Source organism: Protopterus annectens, chromosome 2.part0 (assembly GCF_019279795.1).
Source record: "Protopterus annectens isolate FY-2018-M chromosome 2.part0, PAN1.0, whole genome shotgun sequence".
Classification (NCBI taxonomy): Eukaryota; Metazoa; Chordata; order Ceratodontiformes; family Protopteridae; genus Protopterus; species Protopterus annectens.
The window spans coordinates 396,339,069-396,356,570 of record NC_056728.1 but is presented as its reverse complement, the minus strand read 5'-3'; the positions used below and the strand labels follow the sequence as shown (position 1 = coordinate 396,356,570).

General features: G+C 41.4%; 1 protein-coding gene across 1 annotated transcript in view; it reads left to right on the top strand.

Moving 5' to 3' along the window:
* LOC122793103 (annexin A1-like) overlaps nt 1–17,502 on the top strand; it is a gene marked incomplete in the record, with an annotated part of 731,647 nt that overhangs the window by 616,789 nt on the left and 97,356 nt on the right. Inside the window, 1 exon segment of the mRNA XM_044060835.1 lies at nt 5,266–5,388. Coding sequence (XP_043916770.1) covers nt 5,266–5,388 — 123 coding nt within the window.

Below are 17,502 nucleotides of genomic sequence, written 5' to 3'. Positions count from 1 at the left end.
ACCTTGCCTACGATTAGAGTTCCTTTGGTGGGCAGAAGCCTGCCACCAAAACAAGGGACTATCATTCACTCTACCCCCTGCCGCCCAAACCCTAACAACAGATGCATCAGACTATGCATGGGGGGCTCACCTGGCAGGGAAGTGCATTCAGAGCAAATGGAACCCAAGTCAAATGCACCTGCATATCAATCAAAAAGAAATGTTAGCTGTACAGAATGCTCTGACAGCCTTCAAGGACCACATTCTTCCAGGACAATTAATGGTAAAGACGGATAACACCACTGTTATGTGGTACATAAACAGGCAGGGGGGACCCATTCTTACCGCCTCTGCAGACTAGCCATGGCTCTGTGGACATAGCCTTGAGCTACCAAGTGCATCTACAGGCTCAATTCCTGCCAGGAAAACTAAATACACTGGCAGACGAACTAAGCAGAAATCTCATGGACCCACATGAGTGGAAACTGGAACCAAAGACTTTCAACATGTTGGCAAACAAATTGGGGGGGCTGAGATATAGACCTGTTTGCCTCCCCCCAGAACTTCCAATTGGACACATTTTGCACAAGGACTCCCCACAAACAAGCTTGGAAAGTGGATGATCTGTCCTTCAGCTGGAAAAACCTATCAGTTTATGCCTCTCCTCCTCTGCCTCTCCTCTCCAAAGTAGTACTAAAGATCAAACAGGACAAACCAAGGACGATATTGATTGCACCAGACTGGCCACGCCTACACTGGTACCTCTTGCGCAGTGTGTCACAGCTGGCTCCATGGCACCTGCCTCAGACCCCTACCCTGTTGTCACAGCAGGAGAACCAGATTCTACACCCTCGGCTTCAAACCCTGAACCTGGCAGCCTGGGTAATTACCTAATCTCTCTATTACCATCCCTCAGTAAACAAGTGTTGGATATCATTTTAGAGGCAAGGAGGCCTAGTACTAGAAAATCTTATGCTGAAAAATGGAAAAGATTCTGTGCCTGAAACTAATCTCAAGGGATGAGCACAGCAGAGCCCAACTTCACTCTTCAATACTTAACTGAGATGCTTCACAAGGGCCTTTCTTTTTCCTCCATCAAAATTCACGCTTCAGCCATTTCAGCTCATTATAACACAGAACCTCCCATCTTCTCTCATCCACTGCTCAAGCAGTTCCTCAGAGGGGCCAAAAATTTAAGACCACCCAGGAGAGCCCCATCTCCAGCCTGGTGCCTTAACTTTGTATTGGAGAAAACTCACTGTTTCACCTTTCGAGCCAGCTGCTAGTGCAGATTTAAAATTCCTTTCTTGGAAAACAGCCTTCCTTTTAGCAATCACTTCAGCAAGAAGGGTATCTGAATTACAGGCCCTTATGGCAGTGGAGCCTTTCATCATCTTTTATGCGGACAGGGTGTCCCTCAGAACCAATCCCTCCTTCATGCCCAAGGTGGTATCCAGTGTGGCTCTTAATCAGTCCATTCATTTGTCAACCTTCTTTCCTAATCCACAGAACAAAGGGGAATGGATACTGTACTCCTTAGATGTGCACAGACAACTTAGATTTTACTTGGACAGGACTAAACCTCAAAGGAAGTCTGAACAACTGCTGGTGGCATTGGGGCAGAGGGGAAAGTTATTTCAAAGCAAACCATTTCTAAATGGATAGGCCATTGCATTCATTTCTGCTATAAGCACCATGGAAAACCTATACCACAGGGGATCAGACCCCATTCAACCAGGGCTGCATCTACCTCTACAGCCTTTCTCAGAGGTGTCCCTACCAGGGACATCCTAGAAGCTGCTACCTGGAGTTCTGTGCATACTTTTACCAAGCATTACCATTTGCCAATTTTTCTGTAAATCCAGAGCTGGCTTTGCCACTGCAGTCTTGTATGGCCTTATAGCTGCTCCTAATGCTATCTAAATTCCTCCTCCCATCCTTAGCTTTGGGAGTATACCCAAATGTGATGGCTGCAACAGTGAAACACGAAGAACATAGTACAGTTGTGTACACTTCCCTTAAATGTAGATGTTCGAGTGCATTCACTGTTGCAGTCCTGGTTACCCTCCCTCCAGCCCCCTGACTTATTTTGTCTGTACATCTACTCTCCTTTACTATGCTTAAAAGCTTTTTGATGTGTTTGCTTTTTTGTTGGCAGTATAACCTTGTGTGTATATATGTATAAATATATATATATATATATATATATTTATATATATTATTGCTTCCCATTAGGGGGGCACCTGACATCTGGGGCAAGAAAAACTGATGTAATGGCTGATGCAGGATCCAAGACTTTGTTAATCAGGCCGACTGAGGGCTACTGCAAGCAGATAACTCGAATGTGATGACTGCAACAGTGAATACACTGGAACATCTACATTTATGGTAAGTGTACACAACTGTACTTTTCCTTGACTACCTCCATCCATTTGCTCAGCTTTGGGAATCAACCCAAATGTGATTACTGCAACAGTGAAACACGTAGAACATAGTACAGTAGTATACACTTACCATAAATGTAGATGTTCGAGTGAATTCACTGTTGCAGTCCTGGTTACCCTCCCTCCATCCCCCTTTTTCTTTCCTTTCCTTACAAGGGACATATTGGTATTTACTTTCTACTGGTGGGGTTCCTCCACCAGAACCTGGCTCCTACTTGGGGGCTCCTGGCAGGTTAGGGCAAAAAAAACCTAATGTAATGGCGTCAGCTGCCTAATGTCAGTCTGAAGTGACAGCAACCAACGCAGAAATACTAAGCCTCTGGTAATCGGGCCGGCCGAGGGCTACCCTGGCAGGGATAACCCAAATGTGATGACAGCAACAGTGAATACACTCGAACACCTACATTTATGGTAAGTGTACACAACTGTACTTTCTTCTGGGCATTCAAAGAAGTGAAGATTCAATAAAGTGGAGTTGATGAAATGGGATTCAGTTATGTGGCATGTGGAGAATTTGAGGTAAATCTACATATATACACATATATATATATATATATATATATGTGTGTGTGTGTGTGTGTGTGTGTGTGCAGACACACTAGAAGAAACTATCAAACAAGGTAAACATAGTGACTACATAAAATAAAAACCTTGATTAGAAGAAATCAAACTGTAGACCAATAATTAAGCCCTTTTGTTCGTTTACTATTTTAAAACACAAACTTCGTCAGAAACTTCATTTTAGGTGTACACCCTGGACAGTGTAACCAACATGTGAATGTGTACATGTACAGTAACAGTCATAAATTCAAAAAATATACATAGAACCCTGCCCACTAGGTGAGCGTCATCAATTATCTTAACAATCTTCATAAATATTGTATATTTAAACTTCCATTGAGCCCTGGAGGTGTGTCAGCTTGAATTCTCACTTGCTGTTATAATTCCCTGACCTCCAGGAGAGGGTTGACATCACCGAAGGGGACAACCACTTTATCCAAAACTGCAAACTTAAACTTAGAAAACTAGGAGCACACTAGACTATGTTTAACTAAAGGATTTTTACTATCTGTGAGTGTAATTGCTCTGATATGCTCTTTTATTCTGTTACTCAGTCTGCATATAGTCTTTCCAATGTAGAAAGAGCCACAATGGGAACCAATCAAGATATACACAGTATTCTTGGTGGTGCAGTGAAACGAATCTTTGAAATGGAGAGAAAAGTTTTGTGCTGTTAACTTTATTATCTCCAATCAGAATATGCTGACAGCAAATACAGCAACCGCAACTGTTCTTTCCTGTGGGACCAGAGGGTTGTTTCTTCTGATAATTCTTACCATTTTCCAGAAACAACTTCAAGGATGGAGTTTTTTATAGCAGAAGGATGGGGCTGGCCCTAGAGCTTCTGCTAATTCTTGATTAACAGTAATGGTGCTCCCATTTTTAGCAATGCAGTGCCTGATGCTTTGTGAATCTAATGAGATAGGTAGCGGAAAACTGGAACAGTCATTACTACCGGAACCTTTGTTAGTAATAAACCATATTTCAAAATCGATTCGTACCAAGAATGTTTATTAGAATAAACATCATAAAGGCAATAGTCAATGAGTTCAATGGGGTAGTTTTTCTCTATAAAGAGACTTCTGAGAAAGTCGCATTCTTTAAAAAAATTCACTGACAAGTCTACTTAAATGTACAAATTGACCCTTCCCTACTTTCTCTTCATAAACAGGGGATGTTGACTGTTGTACTCCAGATAATTACTTCTAAAACTGTCTTTATGATAAATAGTGGAGTTGAAAGTGTTATGGACATTATCACAAGAAAGGGTAATGTCCAAGAAATGAACTGTTTTACCTGTACCACAGATGGTAAAGTCAAGAAACCAAATGCTCTATTTGATGTTCGAAATAAAATCATTTAATTAGTTCTGAGTGCCCAGCCAAAGAAAAAATATATTGTGAATGTAACGCTTGTAGAGACGTACTTAGATAGATGTATATAGTGACTTTGTATGTCTGTGTATTTACAGGCACACATCATGTAATATTTATATACACGCGTGTATGCTGCCTTTAACTTTGCATGTACTGCATTTAGCCTTGCCACCTGGGTCAGAGCCAAAGATGATCTGAGAAGGCTGGTTACCTTCTCAACAAGCAAAGAAAGAAAGAAAAACACAGTGTATTATATGATAGGTACTTTGTTAAGCAAGGATGAACAAGGAAAGGGCCCACACCCGTCCCTTGCAGTCAATAACAAGGGCACTGTTGTCAGTTGTAAAGTCACATTACTAAAGGAGTGAGAAAAGCAAAAACAACTGAGTATAATAGGTCTGATAGGAATGCTTCCTCTTAAGAAATTCAAAACTGTAACCTAAATGTTAAAGCCAAAGTGGATTATATTAAGATCATGTAAGCTTTTTTTCACTAAAATTGTTTGAATTCATGTTAAGGAAAACATTTTCAAAAGATTTCTGAAGTTTTTTAATTGTAGCTTCTAGACCCTGTTGCCCAGCTGTTGGAGATTTATAATTGCATCAGTGACCCTTGTCATGAAGAAGGCAAACCATATAACTGTTCAGAACTTGGTAGTTTGGTTTCTGTTATATAATGTATAACTCATTTTTTTATGTTTGATGTCTCTGCCAGTGGAGTCCAGACATCTCAAGAAGTGTAACAGCTTTGATTCTGATTCACATGCAGTGAATACGTTTGCCTAATGTCTGTCTGTCAGTACACTGTGCATGTGATCACAGCTTAGTCATACACAGTTTGTAAGACAAGAATTTGGAACTACTGAAAAATAATTGCCTGCACTAAATATTGTTTATCTTTAACAGGGATCTGGTACACGGCATAAAGATTTGATTCGAATTTTGGTTTCTCGCTGCGAAATAGACTTAAGTAATATCAAAGATGAGTATAAAAAATTGTATGGAACCACACTTCATCAAGCCATCTTGGTATGTAATTCACTGTTTCCTGTTTCAGAATTTTTTTTAACACACAATGCATTATATGCCAGATACTTCGTTGAGCAAGGATGAACAAGGAAATACCCCTGTAAATTACAACACTGATAGCACTTCCCTAAGAGTGGACCCAGTTGTGAGAGGTCTGGATGCTCAGATAGACAGTAGTCTGAACTTTGACCACCATGTGCCCACGGTGGTGAGGAAACCCTTCTATGTCTCTCGGCTTATAAATAAGGGCATGGTATCCAGATCTATGGATGTCATAGTACCACTGTACTTGGCCCTCATCAGACCATTAATCGAGTACAATGCACCCTTTGGGATGTACCTCTCTAGGCAGCTGCAACAGTTGAAATGTACTCGGAGGTTTCTCACTAAAAAAAAAAAGTCATATCTGGACTGATTAAAAGCCTTATCACTGTATTCAGTTTCCTACTGATTATTGAGGGGTGATCAGTGTTTGACCTACAAGTCAGCAAGTCAATTTCTGACCCAGCCCTGATGGAAATGTTGCATATTCACAAAACTAACTGCACAAGGCTAACCTACTCCAAAGATCTAAACCTGCTTTCTGCCATGAATAGATAATGTTGGTGAGACAGATATGTTTCCCAGAGATTGCCCTCCTCTGAATAGGATTCCTATTCACATGAACCAGAGCCCTTCCTTACCCATGTTTAAGTGCAATCTGGACCATTGGATGGCATCCGCCACATGAACAAAACATGCCCACCATGGGTAAATCCAGCATTACCCACACCTAGCCATGGGTTAATGCTGTATTCACTCCTGGGGTGGCACCAATGTCTGTTATGGACAGAAGCAGTCTGTAAAAATTGTCAAAACCCTGCTTGCTGACCCTTGTTATCTTTCCTGTAGGGTGGAAGATTGAGTAAAATCTGAGTAAAACTGGTTAAACTTGTAAGGGCTGTTGAGCCGTTAGCCTAGTAATCTCCAGTGAACCCAAAAACGTGATTTATTTATCATTTTTGTTGTATAGCTTGTTTACCTGTAATTTGTGTGTGCGTGAAGGGAGTGTCTCAGTGTTTCTCTAACAATCTCTGTATATCTATATCTACCTAAAGCAATATCTATCTTTCTGTATGTATATATATAAATATATATATATATATATATATAGATATATATGTAATCTATATCTTTATGTAATTTAGTATATATATATATATATATATATATATATATATATATATATGTATATGTATATATATATATATATATATATATATATATATATATATACACACACACACAAAATGTGTGTATATATATATATATATATATATATATATATATTTACATATATATATATATATATATATATATATATATATTTCGAGATTGCAGAGTAGTCTGCATATCAGAATATTTCTTCTAGAAATCCTTTTATTCAGGACTACCTTCTACAGACATCACTGATAGTAGCAGTTATGTTTTCCTTCAGCATTGCAGTTTGAAGCACAATATCCTGCACAGGGGATTCTTAAGCAGCATGGACTATGAAGAGTGCAGCCCTCATTATTTTTTTATTCTCTGTGTTGATGAACACCAGAATGTTACACACTTTAGACTGCTTTAACTTTTGAAGTCCATTTGTGGTTTTATACTGTTTTGTTTGGTTGGTTTAAAAGTCACTATGATATGTCAGAGAACCATTTGAAGCTTTGAGGAATGTTAAGTATGAGATGGTTATGTGTTGGTAAAATACAATGAGTGACCAGAAGTGTGATGACCCAGAATGGTGAATAATTATGTTGATGTAAACTGCAGGACATGAGCATTGACCATTAATTTGTAGGATCCAGAGCTATGTGCGCAACTATATAAAGTCACTGAAAAAAGTTCAGGAATGTGAATAAAATTAAGAAGAATTATAAATTGTCCACAAAAGCGTTGCACTAAAAATGACACAGGCATGTAAAATCTGTTGCAGCTTATTCCACAAGTAGACAAGGATAAGCCCGTTCACAGAAAATAGAAACTCTGCTTCATCAGATCCACCATGTTCACTGCAGAAGCAGCTTAAGTACTACATACCCCACCAATCATGAACCAAGTCGACTCACACACCCCTTTTCATTTAAAGGTACAAATACATACAATCAGAACATATTATAAAAACATTAATTTATAGCAGAAGAATTTAAAATATTCACCTAAACAACCTACGTGCTTTCTGAACAGGTTTAAGAGGGACATTCTCATTTAGTCCCTACCCTTTATGTGATTGAATCCTAACAATCCACTCAGGTTCCACAGTCTCTGTATGATTCCTAATGTCACCCATTCTCAGAGTTTCAAAAACCCTGTCAGTGACTCTAAACTTGAACTTATGCTCAGCTCCCTTCTCCATTACATGTTTTGCTAGGGCATTTGACATGTATTTGATGTTATCCTTGTTGACTTGTGGAGTAAACTGCAACAGATTTTACCTGCCTGTGTCATTTCTAGTGCAACACTTTTTTGGACTGTTTATATGCTTTTTGGCACTTGATTTACCTGAGTTGTGCATATCTGTGTTTCTGCATTGTGTTTTGATACTACACTCAACATAGCAGAGAGTTCAAACATAGATATTACTACGGAGAATGGAGTCTTGAGCCTGGTCAGTAGTCGGTTGAATAGGTTTTTATTTGGTGAAGAGAATCCTTTACTCAGTTCTGCCTTTATTGACACCAGGAAACCAGCTGGAGATGGAGCGGAGATAGAGAGGGCTGTTCATTTTAAAATACGTGCCCTGGAGAACGACCTGTACACCTAAACGCCTTCAATTAGAGCGTTTTCATTTGAAGGCATGCCTGCAGCTGAGAGTGGTGCTGAGGGGACTTAGGATTCTAAAAATGCCCACATACGGGGATGTTTATCCCGAACTGTTAGCGAGATGGCTAATAGACTTTTTTAAACCAATGGAGTATGAGCTACTGGATAAAATTAATACACACCAAGATGAGCTATGTAACTTAGCCGACACTGAACTGGCTAATGTAATGTTGAGTGAATTGATTGACAGTGTAGTATTATATGAAAAGAGACTTCTTTTGCAAAAGAAGAAGACTCTAGATCATGATACTAACGATTTTAACCAGGGCAATGTGTTTTCTTGGCCCAGGAACTCTAGTAGGCCAAGTGAGGCTAATGTTAATAATACACAGAGAACTTCTGTGTGAGCATCCACCAGTGACAGTAATGGTATAGTTAGTCCTGTTGTTATTACTAATGAAAAGGCTGAGTCTGAGGTTGGGTCTTCTAATGGCTCTGTTTATAAGACCCTGAGGAGGGATGGTACTGAAACAACTAAGGAACCAGTTGTCAGATGCAAAACAAATCATGGAGGCATTCAGAATATTGAGAACAGTCTTGCCCCCCTCAAACCATTTTTTGCTTCGCTATCACTTCCATTTCAGCATGGGACCAGTCATTTGTTTGGCCAACAGAACCAAGGAAGAAGAAAACACAAACAACCCATACATGCAGGTGGCAACAAAACCATAAAATAGATGTGGCAAACTGTTCAGAGGCCTTGATACAATAGCTCACATAGACTGTTATCAGACCCTGAGAACTCTGTATTGAGCAGGTGATTATCACTCATACCTGCCGGTAAAGCTGATGTGGCAGGTACTGTTGTTGACTTAAGGGTTTTTGGGAGAAATTTGGTATTGTAATTGATTTATAATGATGATAATGGTAATAATTGGACTGACTTTGTTCTTAGAAAACCAAATACATTTGTACCACCAAATCACCCTTTGGTGGAAGCTTTTATGAGACTATGCAAAGATAATTTACAATGAATCTCTGATGGACATGGTGGATGTCATATTTTTAATAATTTGTCCCAGGATGAGCCTAAAGCTCTGGATAGACTACGTATAAATGATGGTATTGTTATTCGCCCCCCAGATAAAGGGGGTGCTATTGTAGTCATGGATAGCGACTTTTATTTTAATTCTGTTTCTACTATGTTGAGTGATGTTACTGTATATGTTAAAATCACATCAAGGGAGATCGAGTGCATGGTTTCTCAAGTACATCGTGTTATACAAGATTGTCTTATGGGTGAATCTATTTCAACAGATTTAGCTATTTGACTATTGAACATCCCTGTGTGCCTACTTTTCACAGGCTACCTAAGATACATAAGAACTCCGTACACCCCCCTTTTAGACCAATAGTATCGGGTGGTGGGTGGGAGACGGAGCCCTTTTTTCTATCTTTGTTGAGAAAGTATTGAGACAAGTGCTAGATGGTTCCACAGTAGTGGTGAGAGATTCCAAACAGTTTCTTGGGAACCTATATGAACATGTGCATGAAGGTACTATAACACAACAATGTTTAATGGTTACCATGGACGTGAATTCTCTCTTTACTGTCATCCCAAATAGGGATGGCACATAGTTGGTTGCGAGTCAACTTGGCTCATGATTGGAGGGGTATGTGGTATTTAAGCTGCTGCTGCTGTGAACTTGGTGGATCTGATGAAGCAGAGTTTCTATTTTCTGTGAAAGTGCTTATCCTTGTATACTTGTGGAATAAACTGCAACAGATTTTACCTGCCTGTGGCATTTCTAGTGCAATGCTTTTGTGGACTATTTATACCTTTTTGGCTGCTTGTTGCACTTGATTTACCCGAGTTGTGCGTAGCTGTGTTTCAGAATTATAAATTGACTGAAAACAATCAGTATTTTTTATTACACTGTCATGAGAAACATAATAGTGACATGGATGTAAGGTGCCCTTGATCCACTTCTGAGCAGCAATGCCCATTGTGTCACAGGTACAAAAGTTATCACATGGAGAATATATATAGCCCCCTAACCTCTGCAGCCCACAGCTGTGTCCTGTGTGTCGTGTCACTTTAGATTCACTTGTTTCAGTGCTGTTAGGGGTACTATCTGATTATATAATAAACATAGCCAAGCAGAAGCTTTATTCCCAGATGTGCACAGCAGGTTATAGAGATGTCCTCGGCATCAGCTAGATACTGCAGTAAGTCAGGCAGTCAGCACTGTCATCTGTATTAGCCTGTGTTGGGCAGGAGCTTTTAGATATCTTTCTGTGGTGTACGAGGCACAATTACTAATGATAGTCAACACCCTCAGTGCCTTATGCACATTTTTTTCCCTCAGTGGAGACTTTGGTGCTTCTCTGTTCAGTATCATCTTGACTTTATTATTTACTTCTGTTTTCTGCTGAACTGTCATTGGGAACACACCTTTTCTGACCAACACTGATCTCAGACTATGATGCCAAGACTAGATGCTATTTTGCATCTTTAGGTGTCTTTATTCCAGCAGTTGATAAGAAGTTTAATATTCTGAAGGTACAATGGAGGAGTCAGGTTGTTTTGACCACCTTGTTCATAGATTAATACTAGGTTAATTGCCCTTGTGGACCATTTGCAGCCTCACCAGTTACCCCATGTGAGATTCAAACCCTGCACCTTGTGTCTGTAAGGTAAACACCTTAACCATTATGGCAACCTCCAACCAACTACATGTGTGCTACTTCTGCTCAATTTCCTGTGAACATATGAACATAATTCCTTCTGAAACACTCCATTATTAGCACAGCTGCCTGAAAAACAGATCACATGGCCAACAAACGGCTTAGAGCAAATAATGTTTTCATAAGGAAATCCAAGGGATGGTCCATGCCATATTGGATGGATAGGTGTGTCTATATTTGACACCACAGTATTTTTAACAGGCAGAAGTCCCATCTGATGTGGGATAGGGAAGGCATATTTTTCACACTGTCTCTTCCTGTTCAAAATCCATTATAATAAAGTCAAGCTGTAGTGTACATTAAGGGACCCTGGCAATGTCAGATGGAAGGTTAAACAGAATGTCATATAATGCCCCAATTTAATGCTCATAAGGGTTATTACATGTGTAGTGACTGTAACTGCTTAAATTCACAGCTTATTTTCAGGAATTATCTATCCATTGGTGTCAATGGTGACTGCTGGAGATCCATTGCAGTATTTTGCAATATCAGGGGCAACACATTCACATTGTCCATGCTGCTGTTATGCACACAGAACAGGTGGGATCTTTACATGAAGAGGACATAAACCAGATTGAAATATTTATAGGTGACTTGCTATCCAGCTACTATGGCTCTCATTCCTACCTATATTTCAACAAACTCTGACCCCTGGCTTTCCAGGGAGAAATATTTTTTACCACATCCTGTAGCATATCTTGTAGCACATTCTACATTAACTTGTAGGGTACCTCGGAATCAGTTTGTGTACACTCCCAGAGTATTTCACAGTTTTCTGCTGCTGCTAATTTGGAGTCTGGCATATGGTGATGTTCACTTGCTCTCATGAATCCTTCTCTTCTAACCATCTTTATTTTGGTCACATATCCATTGTATTTCTTGCTGGTGTTATGGATTCAGCACCAGTAAGTATGTATCCCACTTTTTTTTTGGATTCATAATGTAAGTACCCATCATTAAGCCCAAAGTTCTTACTCTTGAGGGAAGAGCTGTAACAGACTGAATAGGTGCTGTTAAACAGCACTGCTTTAAAGTTTACCATGTTTATGTAGTGTTCCTACACTAAGGCACTGTATGAGCACATCCACTCGTGCATGAATCATGCTAGCCCAAATAGAACCAAGATGCTCTCCTCCAAAAATAGGAAGCCAATCTGGTGGTCCCCTGCCATAAACAAACTATACAACAGAAGAAAGAAACTGTTGCAGAAAAGGGGAAAATCCTAGGATGCAAAAACTCCCTTACCAGCCTCAGTAAAAAGCTGAGATCCCTCATAAAATCCTCCAAAGCTAGTTATGAAAATAAAATTGCCAAAGATTCCAAAGACAACCACAAGGCATTCTATAGTTATGTCAAGAATCTAAATGACAATGCTCAGATATGCTCTGAGCTACAACAGAATGGCATTAAATACACTGATCCCAAGGATATTGACAATATCCTGGCAGATCGATTTAGTGCCAACTTCACCTCCCTCTCACCCCTTAAAGGGCCCATCTTAATACCAAAAGATTTCCAAATTCCAGTAATCACGGCCACACAGGTAGAAACCGCACTCTCCAAAGCTAAGAATACAGCATCCATGGGACCAGATGACATCCTGGGCTGTGTACTACATGAACTACAAAATGAACTGTCACCTCACCTAAGAGTCATGTTTAATCATAGTCTCACCTCAGGCTTTGTGCCCACTGAGTGGCACACAACTACAGTTATCCCACTCTGCAAGGGGAGGTCCACCTTGGATCTCGGGAACTACTGTCCCATCAGTCTGACAAGCCTGATCTGCAAGGGCATGGAACACATTGTCATGGAACTTATAAACAAAGAAATTGGCAACCTTCAAACACTGGACCCCACCCAGTTTGAGTTTGTGAAGGGACGATCTTGTCTCCTGAACCTGATTTACTTCTTCGAATCAGTCTCCAGAGTTGTGGACGAGGGTAAGGCGATCCACACAGCCTATCTGGACCTCGCCAAGGCCTTCAACACCATCCCCATCTGAATCATAGATAAACTTACTAAGCTGGGCATAAATCCCTATGTCATTCGATGGGTTGCCAACTGGCTTACTGGCAGAACCCAGACTGTAAAAGTAGCCGACTCTAAATCCAGCTCCAGACAAGTGACAAGTGGAGTACCTCAGGGATCAGTTCTGGGACCACTCTTGTTTGGCATCTACTTCTCTGAAGTACAGGCCAACACTAAGGGACTCTGGCTAACAAAGTTCGCAGATGACTGTAAACTGGGAGCCATTATTGAATCCCCAAATGATGTGGATATTCTGCAAAAGGGCCTTACAGAAACAAATGCTTGGTGCCAGAGCCATGGGCTCAAGCTTAATGCCAAGAAATGTATAGTTATCTCCTTTGGAAAAAAAACATGTACCCATGAATTGCCACATAGGTGGCAGTACACTAAACACCGAGAGAGTGATCAGAGACTTAGGGACACAGGTGGGCAGTGATCTCACCTTCGATAACCACATCGCCACAACAGTCAGGAAATCCTTCTATGTGGCACACCTCATCACTAAGGGCTTTTCATCCAGAAAAAAGGAGGTTATTGTCCCACTGTACTCATCCCTCATTAGACCTATTATAGAGTACAACGCCTCGTTTGGTATGTACCAAACAAGATGTCTGCAACAGCTGGAAAGGCCACAGAAATACCTCACTAAAAGAATCACAGGCCTAAAGCAGATGCCCTATGCTGACCATCTAAAAAACCTCCAGCTATACTCTGTGGTATATCGTCTACTCAGAGGCGATCTCTGCTTAACATACAAGGCCATGTCAAACTCTGAGCTGTTGGACATGCTCCACTTAAAGAAATCCCAATCCCTCAGAGCCACATGCCCCAGGGATCTAAACCTTGTCATCACAATGAACAAAACATGCTGGAGGGATAGGTTCCTGACCCAGAGACTCCCCATACATGTCAAGCAGAGCGCCTCCTTGGCCCTTTTCAAAAGGAACCTTGATGATTGGATGGGAGATAGGAAATTCACCCTGGGGATCACATCAGTTGCCCTGCTAGATAGGGGTCCAAGGAAGTAAATATTGTGGTAAGAAATATCCAGGGAATTGTTATGGCTAGGCTTGTATAGGCCCTAGGGCCGATAGCCTAGTACCAACCTATGAACCTATTTCTAACTTCTGTCTGAGCCTGTAATTCAGTAGTACCAATCAGAATATCCTAAGGAAATTTGAAAGGTTATCAGTCTAAGGAACATACATGCTGGGGATATGGTATTAGAAGTCCAAGTGCAGCTCCTGTTCAGTCTTCAGTTTTTATAGCGCCCCCTGCCCTTCCATTACTCATTTCCATTAAGAGTTTCACAACTAGGTCTACATTCTCATGGTAATCTGTTCCAAAATTGGTTCTCTAGGTTTCTCCCTTTTCCATGAACTCCTCTTTAAAGAGTGGGTTAACACCATATGTTATACATATTAAAGAAAGAAGTAATTAACGTTGGTAGCATATCTTGAGCGTGATGTTTCCATTGCAGGGAGCTGATATGACTAGTCATACAGAAGGTTTCTCCTTGAACTTTCTTCATGTGAGCAAACTATAATGTTATGGAGGAAAGACTCAATATTCCATGAATGTAAAACACTGCGCTTGCCACAGGCATCTTTTCTTGTGGCTTTGCTTCTGACTGACTTTCAGAACTTTTTTTCATGTGGTAAAACCTGTTCAGATTGTTATTACAGCAGAGGGCTAGAGAGAGTACTAAGCAGTGCTCCCGGTGATAGTTGGCGTGCCAGTTTCATAGGTTATAGTTTCATAGAATGTTACTAGATTATTGACCCAAGGGTCTTTACAAGCCTAGCCATTAAATTTCAGAATGATACTAGATGAGCAAAATCATTTATGGCCAAGGTTTTTCTAGCAAGGACTACCCATATCCAGGAGAGAAGCTGGGGCAGTCCCCAGCAGAAGTTTGCAGATGTTCATCGTGTTACACTGCTGCAGTCATTACACTTGGGTTATCTTGCCGTCAGGCGGTTCCCCAGTCGGCCTGAGTTCCAAAGTCTTGGTCCGACATCAGTTGCTGTTGCCTCCTCCCTGACATCAGTGCGGCAGGGGTATAAAAGATGCAACCAACGCCATTTTCTCCAGTCTTTCTTGCCGCGCGGTGCCTGAAGCAAAAGCAGTTCGCAAGTGCCAGTCGGCCGACTCCTGAGATTTCAATTCCGAATCCAGAACCGAAGTCTTCTACAAAGCTAAGTACCCCGTTGGGGAAACTTTTTCTTGCCTCAGACCAATGTCAGTAAAAGTTAATAATTGTATTTCTTGTGGGAAGCAAATACCTCATAAGGATTTCCATTCCTATTATATCCCATGCCTAGGCCCAGACCACGATGTCACTGGTTGTCCGTTTTGTGCTAGGTTTAACAAGCGCACTATTAAACGTCGGTTTGATTTTGCCCGACATTATTTCGGCAGAAAATTCAATTACACCATGCCGTCGGAAATTCCGATGACCGGTATACATAAAAAGCGCAAAGACAAGGACAGGCATCTGAGGCAGAAAACCTGACGACAAAGCCTCTTCTAGGCCAGTCACCGGTTGTCCGGTTTTCAGCGAGGTGCCTTTGCAGCCCCTGACGACCGCTTCTGCAGAACCACAGGCCGCCTCCGACTCCCATGTGGAGACGGCTGGGCCTTCGGATGCACAAGTTTTTCAGCTTACTGAGACTAACCCTACAGAGGGATCCGGAGTAGCTGAGTAACCCGCAGTTTCAGAGGGTGTCTTCAGACATACTCAGTTAAGCATTAAACCCTCTGCTAAGTCTAAGACTCCTTTAAAAACAAAGAAACAGCATTCTCCAGGACAGGTCTCTATGCCTAAGAAACAAATGCTCAAAATGGCCGAAGACCTAATCACTCCGATCAGGGGTTCACATCCCCCTCCTGATAAAAGGCCTAGACAGGATGCAGACTATGACTCATCCGACCAGGTGTCCATTTCCTCAGATTCATCCTCAGACCTAGGATATTCTTTACCCCCTTATGAGGATTCTGATGCTGAGGAATCATTTCCATCAGCCTCCCAACCTGAGGACTACTCTTTAGATCAGCCATGACTGGCACAGTGATCAGAAGACATGCATGGTTAAAAGAGCAGTCCTTACCAGACCATGTTAAATCAAAGCTCCTAGATGCTCCCATGGATAAGCTCAATTTGTTTGGCTCCTGCACAGCAGGTGCTGAAGAAGGTGGAAGAGAAAGCAAAATCTGTACAGACAGTCAAGGATTTCTTGCAGGTCCAGCCACCAAGGTTTAGCAGGAACTGGCCTTCCAAGAATTGGTCCTTTCCAGACACCTCCAGACCTCCGAGAGGCAGGAATAGACGCCAAGAGGCAGGGGTCAATCCAGAGGTGCCTACAGGGACGCCAGTGGCAGGCTAACAACCAGCGAGGTACAGCCGCAGATCCAGCCACCACCACTTCCACAGGACAATCACAGTGACTCGGCTCTGGCACCGCCTACCAGGGAACAACTAGAGGCACCCTTAGGCGGGGAAGTTAGCCTTATTTTCAGTAAACTGGCATTACATCACAGGAGACAAAATGGATTTTACAGACAATAGACCAAGGTTACAGGTTTCACTTCCATACTCTACCAAGGAAGAGAGGAATGCCAAACCTACCTCCAAATCAGAAGACAGAAGCTCTAGAACAAATAACTTACTTACTAAGGATGAGAGCTGTAGAAAGGGTACCATCTATGGAACAAGGGCAAGGATTTTACTCCAGACTCTTCCTGGTACCAAGAAAAGAAAACCAATGGAGACCTATTCTCGACCTGTCCGCTTTAAACACATACCTCATTGTTCCAAAATTCAAAATGCTGACCCTACAGCAGCTTCTTCCCATGCTGGGCAAGGAGTCTTGGCTGGTAACTCTAGATCTCAAGGAGGCATACCTGCACGTCCCTATACGACCAAATTGCAGAAGATACCTCAGTTTTCTTGCAGGATCAGAGCATTATCAATTCTCAGCATTGCCCTTTGGCTTATCTACTGCGCCCAGAGTATTCACGAAATGCCTGGCATCAGTAATTGCTCATTGCAGGCTTCAAGGAATTCAAATTTACCCTTACCTGGACGACTGCCTGTTACAAGCGGACAACAAAAACAAATGAACAAGAGATTTGCAAAGGGTCATTCATCTACTACAAGCCCTGGGATACACAGTCAATATAAAAAAGTCAAGGCTGATACCATCCCAAAGGATAACCTTCTTGGGTGCAGATCTGGACACAACAAAACAAATGGCATTCCTGACAGTAGAAAAACAGGAGCAACTCCCTTTCTACTTCATGGCATTAACAAAGCAGAACCAGCTAACAGCAAGAAGAGTCCTGCAAGCTCTCGGTTACATGGCATCCTGCATAATATTGATTTCACATGCCAGACTACATATGAGAAAGTTACAGTGGTACCTAAGGAATTTATGGTCTCAGCACAAGCACAGCCTAGAAACCCAAATTCCAATAATTCCATGCCTGAAGCAAGAATTCCAATGGTGGGCTCAGGCCTGTCAATCACACAAGGGACCGCCC